The following is a 15,786-nucleotide window of genomic DNA, read 5'->3' on the forward strand; positions in this document are numbered from 1 at the left end:
GTGAGTCAGTTTGCTGATATAGGATCTTTGTTTTATGCAGGTAAAATGGCGAATATACAGTGGACACCTCCCAATTCTAACTCCAACCCTAACCCAACACACCCCTAACCCTAATCCCAACCCTAACCACTGTCACACACTAAAAGATGCTTTTTATTGCAAAAAATATTTTTTGCATTACCACATTCTGAGAGCTATAATTTTTCCATATTTTGGTCCACAGAGTCATGTGAGGTCTTGTTTTCTGTGGGACAAGTTGTTTTTCTTGGTACAATTTTCGGGCACATGAAATTTTTTGATCGCTTTTTATTCCGATTTTTGTTTGGCAGAATGAACAAAAACCAGCAATTTGTGGATTTCTTTTGAGGGGGCGTTTATACCGTTCCGCGTTTGGTCAAATTGATAAAGCAGTTTTATTCTTCGGGTCAGTATGATTACAGTGATACCTTATTTATATTTGTTTTATGTTTTGGCACTTTTATACAATAAAAACTATTTTATAGAAAAAATAATTATTTTTGCATCGCTTTATTCTGAGGGCTATAACTTTTTTATTTTTTTGCTGATGATGCTGTATGGCAGCTCGTTTTTTTTGCGGGACAAGATGATGTTTTCAGCGCTACCATGATTATTTATATCCGTCTTTTTGATCGCGTTATTCCACTTTTTGTTCGGCGGTATGATGATAAAAGCATTGTTTTTTGCCTCGTTTTTTGCTGCGTTAACTAGTGGGACAGTTTTATAGGTCGGGTCGTTACAGACGCGGCGATACTAAATATGTGTACTTTTATTGTTTTTTTTATTTAGATAAAGAAATGTATTTATTGGAACAATATATATATATAATTATTATTATTATTTATTGTTATAGCGCCATTTATTCCATGGCTCTTTACATGTGGAGGGGTATACATAATAAAAACAAGTACAATATTCTTAAACAATACAAGTCATAACTGGTACAGGAGGAGAGAGGACCCTGCCCACGAAGGCTCACAATCTACAAGGGATGGGTGGGAATACAGTAGGTGAGGATAGAGCTGGTCATGCAGCGGTTTGGTTGATCGGTGGTTACTGCAGGTTGTAGACTTGTCGGAAGAGGTGGGTCTTCAGGCTCTTTTTGAAGGTTTCGATGGTAGGAGAGAGTCTGATGTGTTGTGGTAGAGGGTTCCAGAGTAGGGGTGATACGCGAGAGAAGTCTTGTATGCGATTGTGTGAAGAGGAGATAAGAGGGGAGTAGAGAAGGAGATCTTGTGAGGATCGGAGGTTGCGTGTAGGTAAGTACCGGGAGACGAGGTCACAGATGTATGGAGGAGACAGGTTGTGGATGGCTTTGTACGTCATGGTTAGGGTTTTGTACTGGAGTCTCTGGGCAATGGGAAGCCAGTGAAGGGATTGACAGAGGGGAGAGGCCGGGGAACAGCGGGGGGACAAGTGGATTAGTCGGGCAGCAGAGTTTAAAATAGATTGGAGGGGTGCGAGAGTGTTAGAGGGGAGGCCACAGAGCAGGAGGTTGCAGTAGTCAAGGCGAGAGATGATGAGGGCATGGACTAGGGTTTTTATATATTATTATATTATATATATATATATATATATATATATACTCAAAAAAAAGGAAAAGCAGCACAAAATAATTGAAAGAAAGTGGACTTTCGAAGTCCACTTTTTTTCAATTATTTTGTGCTGCTTTTCCTTTTTTTTGAGTATATTACTTTTTGACCATTGGATTGCTGGTCGGAAGAGCTCTGCATGCCTTGTAAGGTAGTAATTTGATGCTGTCCCAATTTTTTCACTATATATATATATATATATATATATATATATATATATATATATATATATATATATATTATTATATATATATTTTATTTATTTAGGATTTTTTTTTACTTTGTGCCAGGGTGGGACATCATGGTATAGTGTCAGATCGCTGATCTGACACTTTGCACAGCACTGTGTCAGATCAGTGATCTGACAGGCAGTGCTGCAGGCTTGCCAGCGCCTGTGAGCAGGCGCTTGCAAGCCACCTCCCTGCAGGACCCGGAAGGCCCCTCGTGGCCACATTGGATCCGGGGCCTGCAAGGAGGAAGAAGGGGGAGACGCTCGGAACAACCCCTCCCTGCGCGATGCTTCCCTATGCCGTCGGAATGCTGCATGATGTTTGATCTGGCACATAGTGCCGGTTGTCAGCTGTAATAATCAGTCCCTGGGAATTAAGCACCAGGTCACCTCGATAGGATAGTACATCTAATGGCAGAAAGGGGTTAAAGTGGGGCCCCAAATGCTCACATATTACACCATCACACTGAAACATTTATATTGTATTTACATACGCTGAGTTCAGGCCTTTACACGTGCGTGATCGACAATAATGAAGTCATTTGATACTTGTTTCCTGGCCTCTTTACTCTGGCTGAGGAAGAATGATGGGTACAGATAGTCCTCGATACAGAATAATGCAGGTCCCATATAGTACAATGCACTCCCCTCAGAGTAAAATTCAACCGCCTTCAGAGTATAATACAGCCTCCTTCAGAGTATACTACCGCCCCCCTCAGAGTATACTGCAGCCCCTCAGAGTATAATGCAGTCCCACACACACACGGTATAATGTAGCCCCCTCATAAAGCATACAGCAGCTCCACCCGAGTATAATGCAGCCCCATCAGAGTATAATGCAGCCCCCCCAGATTATAATGCAGCCTCCTCCTCAGAGTATAATGCAGTCCCCCATACAGTATAGTGCTGCCTCCTCACACACAGTATAGTGCAGCTTCCCTACACACAGTATAGTGCAGCTTCCCCACACACAGTATACTGCACACACACACACACACACACACTATAATGCATATACACAATACTTACCTCTCCTCATTCCCCCACTGCTCTGGATTCTGCAGTGCATCTGATCAGCTCCACTGCTGGCACATGCTAAGTCAGAGGCAGAGTGCTGGGAGAGAGAGCGTCATCTGATGCTCTCTCCTCCAACACTGCTTTCAACAGTATCGGCATCTATTAGCGGCACGCCACTGGCTGGGGCCCCTGGAGGACCAGCTGCCTGGTCTGCCTGCCCCTACTCAGAGGGAAAATTGTCAATTGATTCATATATGGATCGGTTTGCTACATAACTGAAATCATGACAAGCAAATATGCAGATGTAAACCATTACCAACCTAGAACTGTCTGAAAAGGATAGCTACAAGAATCACTAAAAGTGCGCTTAGACAGTCCAGAATCGGTTAATGAGACTGATTTTCTTTTAGCACTATGGGTGTTGTTGTGGCCCAGAAATCTTGTATGATTTATGATCGGTATCTTGCCAAGGAGGAAGTTATCCAACATGTTTATCAAATCTTGAAGGGTGCAATATTTCAAGCCAGTGGCTCAAATTTTGGTGCGATGTTTCTACCTGGTGCATGCCATTTCTATTTCACTGCAACACTTGTTCACAATTAATGACCAGTTTCCACATAATAACGATCACCCAATGAATAAAGAAAATGCTGTTCTTCGGTTGATCAGATAATTTATGTTGACAAAAATCATTGTTATCCACAGCAAATTGCTTTCTGTAAACAGGGAATGTGCTACCGTCAACAAGATGTATGATGTCTTCAAAGAAACTTACAGCCTTACAGCCTGTAAAGACCACACAGCCACCTCAACACCATTGGAGCTACCGCAACCCTCGACCTACTGTCTCCTTCCTCATAATCCTGTAGAATGTAAGCCCGCAAGGGCAGGGTCCTCTTCCCTCTGTACCAGTCTCATTGTTAGTTTTGTTTACTGTAAGTGATATTTGTATTTTGATGTAACCCCTTCTCATGTACAGCACCATGGAATTAATGGTGCTATATAAATAATAATAATAATAGTATGGAGACTGAGCGATCATATTAACGAATATTCTGTTCCCATCAGTTTTCATTAGCCCGCATGAACAAGCCAGTGAATGTGCTCTATTTCTTTATTATTGATCACAGCTTGTTTACACACTGACATTAGATCTATATGTGCCTTAAGCAGAAGTCTGTTATTGACCCCATACACATTAGATGAAAGTTGGATGAAACCGTCATTTTCAGTAGAACGTTCTGACAATCTAATGTGTAAATAGGCCTCCTGTCTCTAACCCAGGGTTGTACAACTCCAGTCCTCAAGAGCCACCAACAGTGCATTTTTTCAGGATTTCCTTAGCATTGCACAAGTTGCTGTAATCCTCACCTGTGCATGTCATTAACCCCTGACAGTGGCATTTAACTAGCGCTTCCGGCCTTTGGGACGGAAATGAGGACATCGCTGACCTGTGTCAAGTGATCGGGGGTCAGCGATGCGTTGGCATGACAACCAAAGGTCTATTGAAGACCTCTATGGTTGTTGACGCCGGATTGCTGTGAGCGCCACCCTGTGGTCGGCGCTCATAGCAAGCCTGTAATTCAGCTACATAGGAGCGATATATGCATCGCTCCTATGTAGCAGAGCCGATCGAGTTGTGCCAGCTTCTAGCCTGCCATGGAGGCTATTGAAGCATGGCAAAAGTAAAAAAAAAATGTTTTACACATATTTGGTATCACCGCGTTCAGAATCGCCCGATCTATCAATAACCAAAAAAAGGATTAACCTGATAGCTAAACGGCGTAGCGAGAAAAAAATTGAAACGCCAGAACTACGTTTTTTTGGTCGCCGCGACATTGCATTAAAATGCAATAATGCGAGCTAAAGAACGTATCTGCACCAAAATGGTATAATTAAAAATGTCAGCTCGGCAAAAAATAAGCCCTCAACCGACCCCACATCATGAAAAATGGAGACGCTACGGGTATTGAAAAATTGCACAATTTTTTTTTTAGCAAAGTTTGGATTTTTTTTTACCACTTAGATAAAAAAGAACCTAGACATGTTTGGTGTCTATGAACTCGTAATCTCATGTAGAATCAGTTTTAGCATTTAGTGAACCTAGCAAAAAAGCCAAACAAAAAACAAGTGTGGGATTGCACTTTTTTTGCAATTTCACCGCACTTGGAATTTTTTTCCCCCCGTTTTCTACTACATGACATGCTAAAACCAATGATGTTGTTCAAAAGTACAACAATAAATAAGCCCTCACATGGCCATATTGACGGAAAAATAAAAAAAGTTATGGCTCTGGGAAGGAGGGGAGCAAAAAACGAAAAAGCAAAACCCGAAAAAAGCTAGGGTCATGAAGGGGTTAAAGAATCACCTGTGCAATATTAAGGAAAGCCTGAAAACGTGAGCTGTTGGTAGCATTTGAGGACTGGAGTTGTGCACCCTAGCTCTAACCCAACAGATGCCAGGGCAGGGAAAGAGCAGGCAGTTGAAATGTCATTGTCTAATCCTTTTGTTTTTAGGAGTGATATGCTCCTGCCAGATTTGTCTTGCAGATGTTTTCTTCTTCCTCTATGTTGCACTGTGTGGAGTGCTCATGTATGGGGAAGATGAACAAACATTTGTCTGACATCCATCTCATGTATGCCCAGCTGTAGACATCCCTTCTTTTTCTGTGGGGCATGCTTAGCGTTTTTATTTAGGGGACAACTCATTAGGCAATCTTAGGCATTCTGGAGGGGCCACCAAAATCCCAATAAGAATATTACCCACTTACAGTCAATGCAATTATGGTAACATTGATGACAAGCTTGGTAGTTCATCCAGAAATAGATGATTGTAGTAGATCCTTTAGTAGATTTAGCAGCTGGACTCCCATCTCAGCTTGACTTTGGGGACATCTCTTCAAAACCTCAAAATGTTGATCAATGAATAGAATGAAATTTGTCTGTTAAACTTTTTATCCAATGTCAAATCTAAATAATTACAAATTGTTACAGTCTTGGATTACAGGAGATCAACACTAATGCTTAAATATACACAAGTCAGAGGCTATGAAATAGATGAATATGTGGGCACCAGTAACTAAACAGATGCATATGGCCTAATGAATTCTAAAATAAAACCTATTTTGACAGTGTAATAAATGAAATAGCACACTGTAAGGCCCGAAAGTCTGGTTAGGATGGAGAAAAGAATAATCAGAACCACAATTTCCCTCGAGATCAATAAAGTATATCGTATCATATCGTATTTCATATAAAGAAGGCGAAACATATCATCTAGAAAGAGTGTTAAATGACTATAGAATTGTTTATTCTCATAACAAAGCATGGTCATTTAAGGATAACACAAAGACACAATGACAACGTTTTTACATCCTAATATTTTGTTAATAGAAAACTGTAAAATTGTATAGATGTTCCATCAAAAACATTTGATAACATTGTAAGATCCCATTGTTACTACAGAATACCACTTACTGAGCCAGCACTTTACTCACTTGGTATTCAGAGAGTGATGCCAGGCAGTATCCCACTTCCCTGTGTCGTGTACCGAATACCCATTGGATTAAAAAAAAAAAAAAAAAAGACAAAGAGCTGCCCTGTTGCCATTAGTCAGCATCTTTACACTATCCTGGATCTTTTAAAATGACTCTTCTCTTCTGGGACTTTCTTGGGCCAGATTTACACACTTCATGATCTCCTCTTATAGGGAAAATAAGCATATAAAGTGCCATACTCCTGGCCCTTTAGTCAACAAAAAAGAAATGTTCAAGTATTTGAACACTAGCACTCTCATCATTGAGGGTCAAGGTTATAAGAGTTGGTAGTTTAAACTTGTAAGTCAGCTATATTTTAAAGATAAATTCTTTTTCATAAATTTGATATTATTAACTATGTATTTGAATTATTCCCACAGAACCGTGCAAAAATCTGAGCAATGAAAGCTCAATAGTCAGTACCGAACGCTCTTCATATACCCATTGCTCCATTTTCACACTTTTTCACTTTACTCGAGTTTATTTCTTTTATTGCCAAAAATATAATCTTGTGTGTGAGCAGGGGAAGCTTTTTAATTAAGGATCTTAACATTATTTGGGAAGTGCAACTTTAGCCATACTATATGGTAATGCCATATATTAAAAATGTTAATTTTATTTTTAAATATATCTCTTCTCTAACAAAATACATATCATTCTCAGAAACCCTTGTGTGCCAGTCTAAGTCTACACTAGTACTGGTCAGGCATGGCAACCAGTACTATTGATTGAGCCCCAGTATACTCTAGATAATGTAGTTTTTGGGATTTTGGATTATGTCATACAGCAAGTAAAGTGCACTCAAGAAAGTTAATTTTTGGCATGCCTCATCACACCTCGCTTTGTCATATCCCTAACAACTGATGCATGGAGATATTGTAGTTTCCTCTTAAAACAAGCATATCGTAAAAAAAAAAAAATGGGACCCTGGAATCCCGTAAGAAGGCTTTGTGTTCAGTAAATGTCTCAGGAAGCCTTTCCTATGATTTAGCTAATTCCAAGATACTTACAGTAACTCCATCTTGGAGGTTAAAATAGTGTAATTCACAAGGAAAAAGGAAAGATTCCTAGAAAGTGTGCTCCAATATTTGTTGCAAGCAGTACACAAAAAAGTAGAACATTTTCCTTTTTACAGAAAAGTAGAAAACCTTAAATATAACTGAAAAAGGGGGTTAAAGTGTGTCTATTTACAAACAGATATTGCAAAATGGTAAATTAGATATGATGCTAAAAAGGCACAGCTTTCCCTTCCTTAAATACACTGTAAACAGTTCAGAATCCATGCAAAACATTTTCACTTTACAAAAAAAAATTACCTTATTTAGACAAAGATAGTACTTAAATATTCTCCATCAAAATAGAATTCTTTCAAAAATACTTTCCTATGCTTTCCATTCATCCGTAGTCATTAAAGATTGTTTGCCTCATTTACAAAATTACCATACATTTTTTGATCCATGTCCTTCACAATTTATACATATACAGCAATATACAGTACAGCATAGACTGCGTAAAGCCAGCACAATATAACCCTTAGAAAATCCAGATGGGGCATCTTTCTATCTTCCTTTTAATTAAATAAATGTCTACATTACACGCTAGGGTTTGTGGAAAAATTGCTGCATGCGTATATGGCAGAGGACATCTGGACTGCGGCCTGGGCGCACTGCTCAGAGTGCCCATTTCGATGATCACTCTTCAGCAAACATAAAAAAATATGGCCACTGCCTGCATCCTGCAACATGATGGGACAACTAATGCCACAAATGCGTAGTGATATTCAACATCAAATGTTTCTTAATATTTTATACAATAGCTTTTTATTTTTATTTTTGATACAAGAAAAGAATATTTAATGCCCCATAATGACCAAACACATTGTGTGCAAACCAAGGATAACCTTTTAAAAAGTCTTTCTGAGTCCATAAACCCAATTAAAACAAACAAAACCAGAAACTCCATGGCATATTTTAAAATTTCATTGTTAAAATATCAAAATGAATCAGTTATTGACTAGATATGGCTTTTTATCCATAGGAATAGGAGTAATTTTCAAGCGCTTGGGGTGCTGGCGGCAGCTCTCTTTATTCCTGGCATGTCTTCTGTGCCCAAACAGTGCGATTTATTTTTATCATTTCATGTTCGTCTTTATTTTTGAATGAAAAGTGTCATTTCTTGGAACCAGCTTGGGTATGGAACATCAGAGGAAACTTAAGGCAAAGTTCTCCTGTAAGACTCTTCCAGTTACTTTCTATGAAAGTATAAAGGCTTGGCATTCCCAGATTCCACTTTTGGTAGTTGATCACTAATAATTTCCACAAGCATTGCAGGAAACTCCACTTTGAGTGCCTGAGATTCCCTAAATGTGTAGAAGCAGAACTCCAATAAATCGCCCACCACCTGTAATAGAGAGTACAAGATTGTTAAGTCACATGAATTGGCATCAGCATCTAAAAGACATTCAGTGCATACTCAAAGACATTATGGTCATCCTAAAAATGTCAAGTAGGGTAGCCACATTGTTAGGCCGGGATCACAAATACGTGAGATACGGCTGAGTCTCGCAGGTGAAAACCCAGCTCTGGCACTCCAGAGCGGAGCGTGCAGCCACACAGCAATACATGGAGCTGCACACTCCGCTCCGAAGTGCTGGCGCCAGAACAGGGTTTTCACCTGCGAGACTCGGCCGCATCTTGCGTATGTGTGATCCCGGCCTTACTTAGAGTCTTAAAAAATGTCCCTGTCTTTGACTGTGTTCATCTTACTTGCAGCCATTTTATTGAGATTTATAAAGTACTGTATATCCTCAAGGCAATAAACGTTCTGGATTCTTAGCTTGCAGTCTCATATCCAATACCCAAAATACTAATTTTACAGCATTCGGTCAATTTCCAAAGAGATTTGGTAAGAAAGTAAACAGTCAAAAGTTCATCTCAAATGTGGCATCCTGCATAGAGACGAGCAAACCCTTGGAGCGAACCCTAACTACAGACCCGAACCCAATAGTAGTCAGTGGGGACCTGAACGTCAGTGCTTTAAAATGGCTGTAAAATGGTTATGGTCAGGGCTAGGAGGCTGCAAAAGGAAGCTAAATGGGGGTAAGAGCAGGTCAATTGCCCTGTACACAAATGTGAATAGGGAAATGGCAAAAGGGTTCTGTCACCATAACAATCACAGTAAAATAGGAAGTAAATGAATAACAACAATTTTAAACATGCCTTCACAGAGACTGAGGCTAGCTACTTCTAGTCCAGTTAAAAATTTCACCCACAGATCATGGGGCACAGCACCCCCACACCTCCAAAATGTCTGCTCCAACAGCGCTCGTTCCAAATGTCACCAATGAAAAACTTGTAGTATGCTCTTTGATCGAGCTGGTGGTCTGCAATGAGGCTTGTTACTGGTAGTCCACTTAAAAATTTCACCCACAGAGCATGTTTCCACATTTCCCCCACAGAAGCTGATAAATTTCACACCCAGACAATGGCCCACATAGGCAGGGTTGCAGAGTACAAACAGTGGCGTAACCCCTTTCTGCCATTGGACATACTATCCCGTCCATGTGACCTGGGACTTAATTCCCATGGACGGGATAATACGTCATAGGCGATCAGCTGAGCTCACGGGGGGAGTAAGGAATATCGCGGCCAGGTGTCAACTGATTATCGCAGCTGACATCCGGCACTATGTGCTAGGAACGGTCACGGACCACTCCAGGCACATTAAATCCCGGAACACTGCGATCAAACATGAACGCAGCATTCCGGTGGCATAGGGAAGCATCGCACAGGGAAGGGGCATTGTTCTGAGGGTCTCCTCCGTTCTCCCTTCAGGCCCCTGATCCAAAATGGTCATGGGGGTCCTTCCGGGTCCTGTAGGGAGGTGGCTTGTGAGCGCCTGCTGAGAGCAGGCGCCGGGGCAAGCCTCCTGCACTGCCTGTTAGATCGCTGATCTGACACAGTGCTCTGCAAAGTGTCAGATCAGCGATCTGACACTATACAGTGATGTCCCAACCTGGGACAAAATAAAATAAAAAAAACAATTACACTGTGTAAAAATATATATATAAAAAAAATCCAAAATAAAGAAAAATAAAATATTGTTCCAATAAATAGATTTCTTTATGTGAATTAAAAGAAAAAACAATAAAAGTACACATATTTAGTATCGCCACGTCCGTAACGACCCGACCTATAAAACTGTCCCACTAGTTAACCCCTTCAGTGAACACTGTAAAAATTTGTCCCCAAAAAATCCAGGCAAAAAACAATGCTTTATCATCATACCGCCGAACAAAAAGTGGAATAACGCGATCAAAAAGACGGGCATAAATAAACATGGTACCGCTGAAAATGTCATCTTGTCCCGCAAAAAACGAGCTGGCATACAGCATCATCACAAATCAAAAAATGTATTTATTTCTATTTTCCCATTAGGGTTAGGGCTAAAGTTAGGGTTGGGGCTACAGTTAGGGTTGGGGCTAAAGTTAGAGTTAGGGTTTGGATTACATTTACAGTTGGGATTAGGGTTAAGGATGTGTCAGGGTTAGTGTTAGGATTAGGGGTGTGTTGGAGTTAGGGGTGTGGTTAGTGTTGGCATTAGGGTTAGGGGTGTGTTGGAGTTAGGGGTGTGGTTAGGGTTGGGATTAAGGTTAGGGGCAGTTTGGGTTAGGGTTATGGTTGAGATTAGGGTTAGGGGCATGTTCGGGTTAGCGTTGGAGTTAGAATTGGGGGGTTTCCACTGTTTAGGCACCTCAGGGGCTCTCCAAACATGACATGGGGTCCGATCTCAATTCCAGCCAATTATGCGTTGAAAAAGTAAAACAGTGCTCCTTCCTTTCTGAGCTCTCCTGTATGCCCAAACAGGGGTTTACCCCAACATATGGGGTATCAGCGTACTCAGGACAAATTGGACAACAACTTTTGGGGTCCAATTTCTCTTGTTACCCTTGGGAAAATAAAAATTTGGGGGCTAAAAATCATTTTTGTGGGAAAAAAAAGATTTTTTATTTTCACGGCTGCATTATAAACTGTAGTGAAACACTTGGGGGTTTAAAGTTCTCCCAACACATCTAGGTAAGTTCCTTACGGGGTCTAGTTTACACTATGGGGTCACTTGTGGGGGATTTCTACTGTTTCGGTACATCAGGGGCTCTGCAAATGCAACGTGACGCCCGCAGCCCATTCCATCTAAGTCGGCACTCCTTCCCTTCTGAGCTCTACAATGCTCCCAAACGGTGGTCCTCCCCCCACATATTGGGTATCAGCGCACTTAGGACAAATTGGACAACAACTTTTGGGGTCCAATTTCTCTTGTTACCCTTGGGAAAATACATAACTGGGGGCTAAAAAATAATTTTTGTGGAAAAAAAGGATGTTTTATTTTCACGGCTCTGCGTTATAAACTGTAATGAAATACTTGGGGGTTCAAAGTTCTCACAACACATCTAGATAAGTTTCTTAGGGCGGTCTACTTTCCAAAATGGTGTAACTTTTGGGGGGTTTCTACTGTTTAGGTACATCAGGAGCTCTGTAAACGCAATGTGACGCCCGCAGACCATTCCATCTAAGTCTGCATTCCAAACGGCGATCCTTCCCTTCCGAGCCCTGCCATGCACCAAAACGGTGGTTCCCCCTCACATACTGGGTGTTAGCGTACTCAGAACAAAATGGACAACAACTTTTGGGGTCCAATTTCTTCTGTTACCCTTGGGAAAATACAAAACTAGGGGCTAAAAATAATTTATGTGGAAAAAAAAGATTTTTTATTTTCACGGCTCTGTGTTATATACTGTAGTGAAACACTTGGGGGTTCAAAGTTCTCACAACACATCTAGATAAGTTCCTTGGAGGGTCTAGTTTCCAATATGGGGTCACTTGTGGGGGGTTTCAACTGTTTACGTACATCAGGGGCTCTGCAAATGAAACGTGACGCCCGTAGACCATTCCATTTAAGTCTGCATTCCAAACAGCGCTCCTTCCCTTCCAAGCTCTGCCATGCACCCAAACAGTGGATCCCCCCACATATGGGGTATCAGCGTACTCAGGACAAATTGGACAACAACTTTTGGGGTCAAATTTCTCCTGTTCCTGTTACCCTTGGGAAAATACAAAACTGGAGGCTAAAATATCATTTTTGTGGGAAAAAAAAAAGATTTTTTATTTTCACGGCTCTGCGTTATAAACTGCAGTGAAATACTTGGGGGTTCAAAGTTCTCACAACACATCTAGATAAGTTCCTTAGGGGGTCTACTTTCCAAAATGGTGTAACTTGTGGGGGGTTTCACTGTTTAGGCATCTCAGGGGCTCTTCAAACGCAACATGGCGTCCTATCTCAATTCCAGTCAATTTTGCATTGAAAAGTCAAACGGCGCTTCTTCCCTTCTGAGTTCTGCCATGTGCCCAATCAGTGGTTTACCCCCACATATGGGGTATCAGCGTACTCAGGACAAATTGCACAACAACTTTTGGGGTCCAATTTCTTCTGTTACCCATGGGAAAATAAAAAATTGGGGGGCGTAAAGAACATTTTTGTGAAAAAATATGATTTTTTATTTTTACGGCTCTACATTATAAACTTCTGTGAAGTGTTTGGTGGGTCAAAGTGCTCACCACACATCTAGATAAATGGCGCTCCTTCGCTTCCAATCTCTGTCATGCACCCAAGCAGTGGTCCCCCCCACATATGGGGTATCTGCGTACTCAGGACAAATTGTACAACAACTTTTGGGGTCCAATTTCTCCTGTTACCCTTGGTAAAATAAAACAAATTGGATCTGAAGTAATTTTTTTGTGAAAAAAGTTAAATCATTTTTTTAAACATTCCAAAAATTCATGTGAAACACCTGAAGTGTTAATAAACTTCTTTGGTTTTGAGCACTCTGAGGGGTGCAGTTTTTAGAATGGTGTCACACTTGTGTATTTTCTATCAAATAGACCACGCAAAGTGACTTCAAATGTGATGTGGTCCCTAAAACAAAATGGTGTTGTAAAAATGAGAAACTGCTGGTCAACTTTTAACCCTTATAACTCCCTAATAAAAAAAAAATTTGGTTCCAAAATTGTGCTGATGTAAAGTAGACATGTGGGAAATGTTAATTATTAAGTGTTTTGTGTGACATATCTCTGTGATTTAAGGGAATGAAAATTCAAAGTTGGAAAATTGCGAAATTTTCACCAAATTTCCGTTTTTTCACAAATAAACTCAAGCAATGTTGAGGAAATTTTACCACTAACATGAAGTACAATATGTCACGAGAAAACAGTGTCAGAATCACCGGGATCCGTTGAAGCGTTCCAGAGTTATAACCTCATAAAAGGACAGTGGTCAGAATTGTAAAAAATTGGCCCGGTCATTAACATGTAAACCACCCTTGGGGGTTAAGGGTTTAAAGGCACATTACTCCCATAGATATGGGTTAAAGAATACATATAGCAGCTTTTGGAAAAGTACTCCCACAGATATGCGTAAGAATACAGACAGCGGCTTTTGACACAGTACTATCACAGACTTGGTTGCTTAACAGTAGAAAAATGTTTACACACACACACACATCACTCCCATCGACTCAGTTGAAGATTATAAAAACTTTTGGTTACACACAGTATTATCACAGACACAGGTGCAGAGTACAAATAGAGAGTGTTTTTGTAAATCTGAGGGCACCCAAAACCTATTACTGTTCCTCACCTACAGCTGCGTCATTTATCTGTACATTTAGCAGAGTAGAAATAAAAAATAGGAATCTTGAACCAGGAGGAACAGGTCCAAGTGAAGGAGAAAGTGGATGTGGACGAAAAGGTGAAAGAGGCAGAGGAGGAAGTAGCTAACAGTTTTTGTTTTATTTTTATTTGGGGAGGATGAACCCCAAATGAAATAAATGGCAAATAGAGTTGAAGACTGGCTAGTTGCAGCCTTTATAGTTGTCTAGTCATCCAAAGCTATGGACAAGTCCTTTGGGATTCATGCGTTTAATTTTAACCCCTTCCTGACTTCCGCCGTACTATTACAGCGGAGGTCGGGTCCCCTGCTTTGATCTGGGCTCCAGCGCTGAGCCCACCTCAAAGCCGGGACAAGTCAGCTGTTTTGAACAGCTGACATGTGCCCGCAATAGCGGCGGGTGAAATCGCGATTCACCCACCGCTATTAACCAGTTAAATGCTGCTGTCAAATGCTGACAGCGGCATTTAACCGGCGCTTCCGGCCGCGCGGCCGGAAATGATAGCATCGCCGACCCCCAATCATGTGACGGGATGGTAACCATAGAGGTCAGGATGGTAACCATAGAGGTCCTTGAGACCTCTATGGATACTGATGCTGGCCTGCTGTGAGCGCCCCCCTGTGGTCGGCGCTCATAGCAAGCCTGCATTTCAGCTACATAGCAGCGATCTGATGATCGTTGCTATGTAGCAGAGCCGATCCAGTTGTGCCAGCTTCTAGCCTCCCATGGAGGCTATTGAAACATGGCAAAAGTTTAAAAAAATGTTTAAAAAAATATGAAAAAAAAAAAATAAAAGTTTAAATCACCCCCCTTTCGCCCCATTCAAAATAAAACAATAAAGGAAAAATAAAACCTACACATATTTGGTATTGCCGCGTTCAGAATCGCCCGATCTATCAACAAAAAAAAGCATTAACCTGATCGCTAAACGGCGTAGAGAGAAAAAAAATTCAAAACGCCAAAATTACGTTTTTTGGGTTGCCGCGACATTGCATTAAACTGTAATAACGGACGATCAAAAGAACGCATCTGCACAAACGTGGTATCATTAAAAACACCAGCTTGTCATGCAAAAAATAAGCCCTCACCTGACCCCAGATCACAAAAAATGGAGACGCTACGGGTAACGGAAAATTGGGCAATTTTTTTTTTTAACACTTAGATAAAATATAACCTAGACATGTTTGGTGTCTATAAACTCATAATGACCTGGAGAATCAAAATGGCAGGTCAGTTTTAGCATTTAGTAAACCTATCAAAAAAGCCAAACAAAAAACAAGTGTGGGATTGCACTTTTTTTTTTGCAATTTCACCGCACTTGGAATTTTTTTCCCGTTTTCTAGTACATGACATGCTAAAAACAATGATGTCATTGAAAAGTGCAACTTGTCCTGCAAAAAACAAGCCCTCACATGGCCATATTGATGGAAAAATAAAAAAGTTATGGCTCTGGGAAGGAGGGGAGTGAAAAACGAGAAGGCAAAAACGGAAAAGGGCAAGGTCGTGAAGGGGTTAAGAAATGTTAGATTCCCCACGTTGGATGTGGATAGGCGGATGCGCTTGTCTGTAATGACACCCCCCCCGCCATGCTAATCACATGTTCAGCAAGTATAATTGCCGCAGGGCAGGCCAGCACCTCCACGGCAAAGGCCAAGCTCAGGCCATATGCCCAATT

General features: G+C 40.9%; 1 protein-coding gene across 2 annotated transcripts in view; it reads right to left on the reverse strand.

Annotated features, from left to right (window-relative positions):
* Nucleotides 1-6,138: 6,138 nt before the first annotated feature.
* NR3C2 (nuclear receptor subfamily 3 group C member 2) overlaps nucleotides 6,139-15,786 on the reverse strand; it is a 440,438-nt gene continuing 430,790 nt past the window's right edge. For both annotated transcript variants that reach the window (XM_077279302.1, XM_077279303.1), the window contains exon 9: nucleotides 6,139-8,791. In XM_077279302.1, the coding sequence (XP_077135417.1) occupies nucleotides 8,636-8,791 (156 nt within the window). In that variant the 3' untranslated portion in view covers nucleotides 6,139-8,635. The remainder of the gene's footprint in view (nucleotides 8,792-15,786) is intronic.

The sequence above is a fragment of the Ranitomeya variabilis genome, chromosome 1, assembly GCF_051348905.1.
Source record: "Ranitomeya variabilis isolate aRanVar5 chromosome 1, aRanVar5.hap1, whole genome shotgun sequence".
NCBI classification, from domain to species: Eukaryota; Metazoa; Chordata; class Amphibia; order Anura; family Dendrobatidae; genus Ranitomeya; species Ranitomeya variabilis.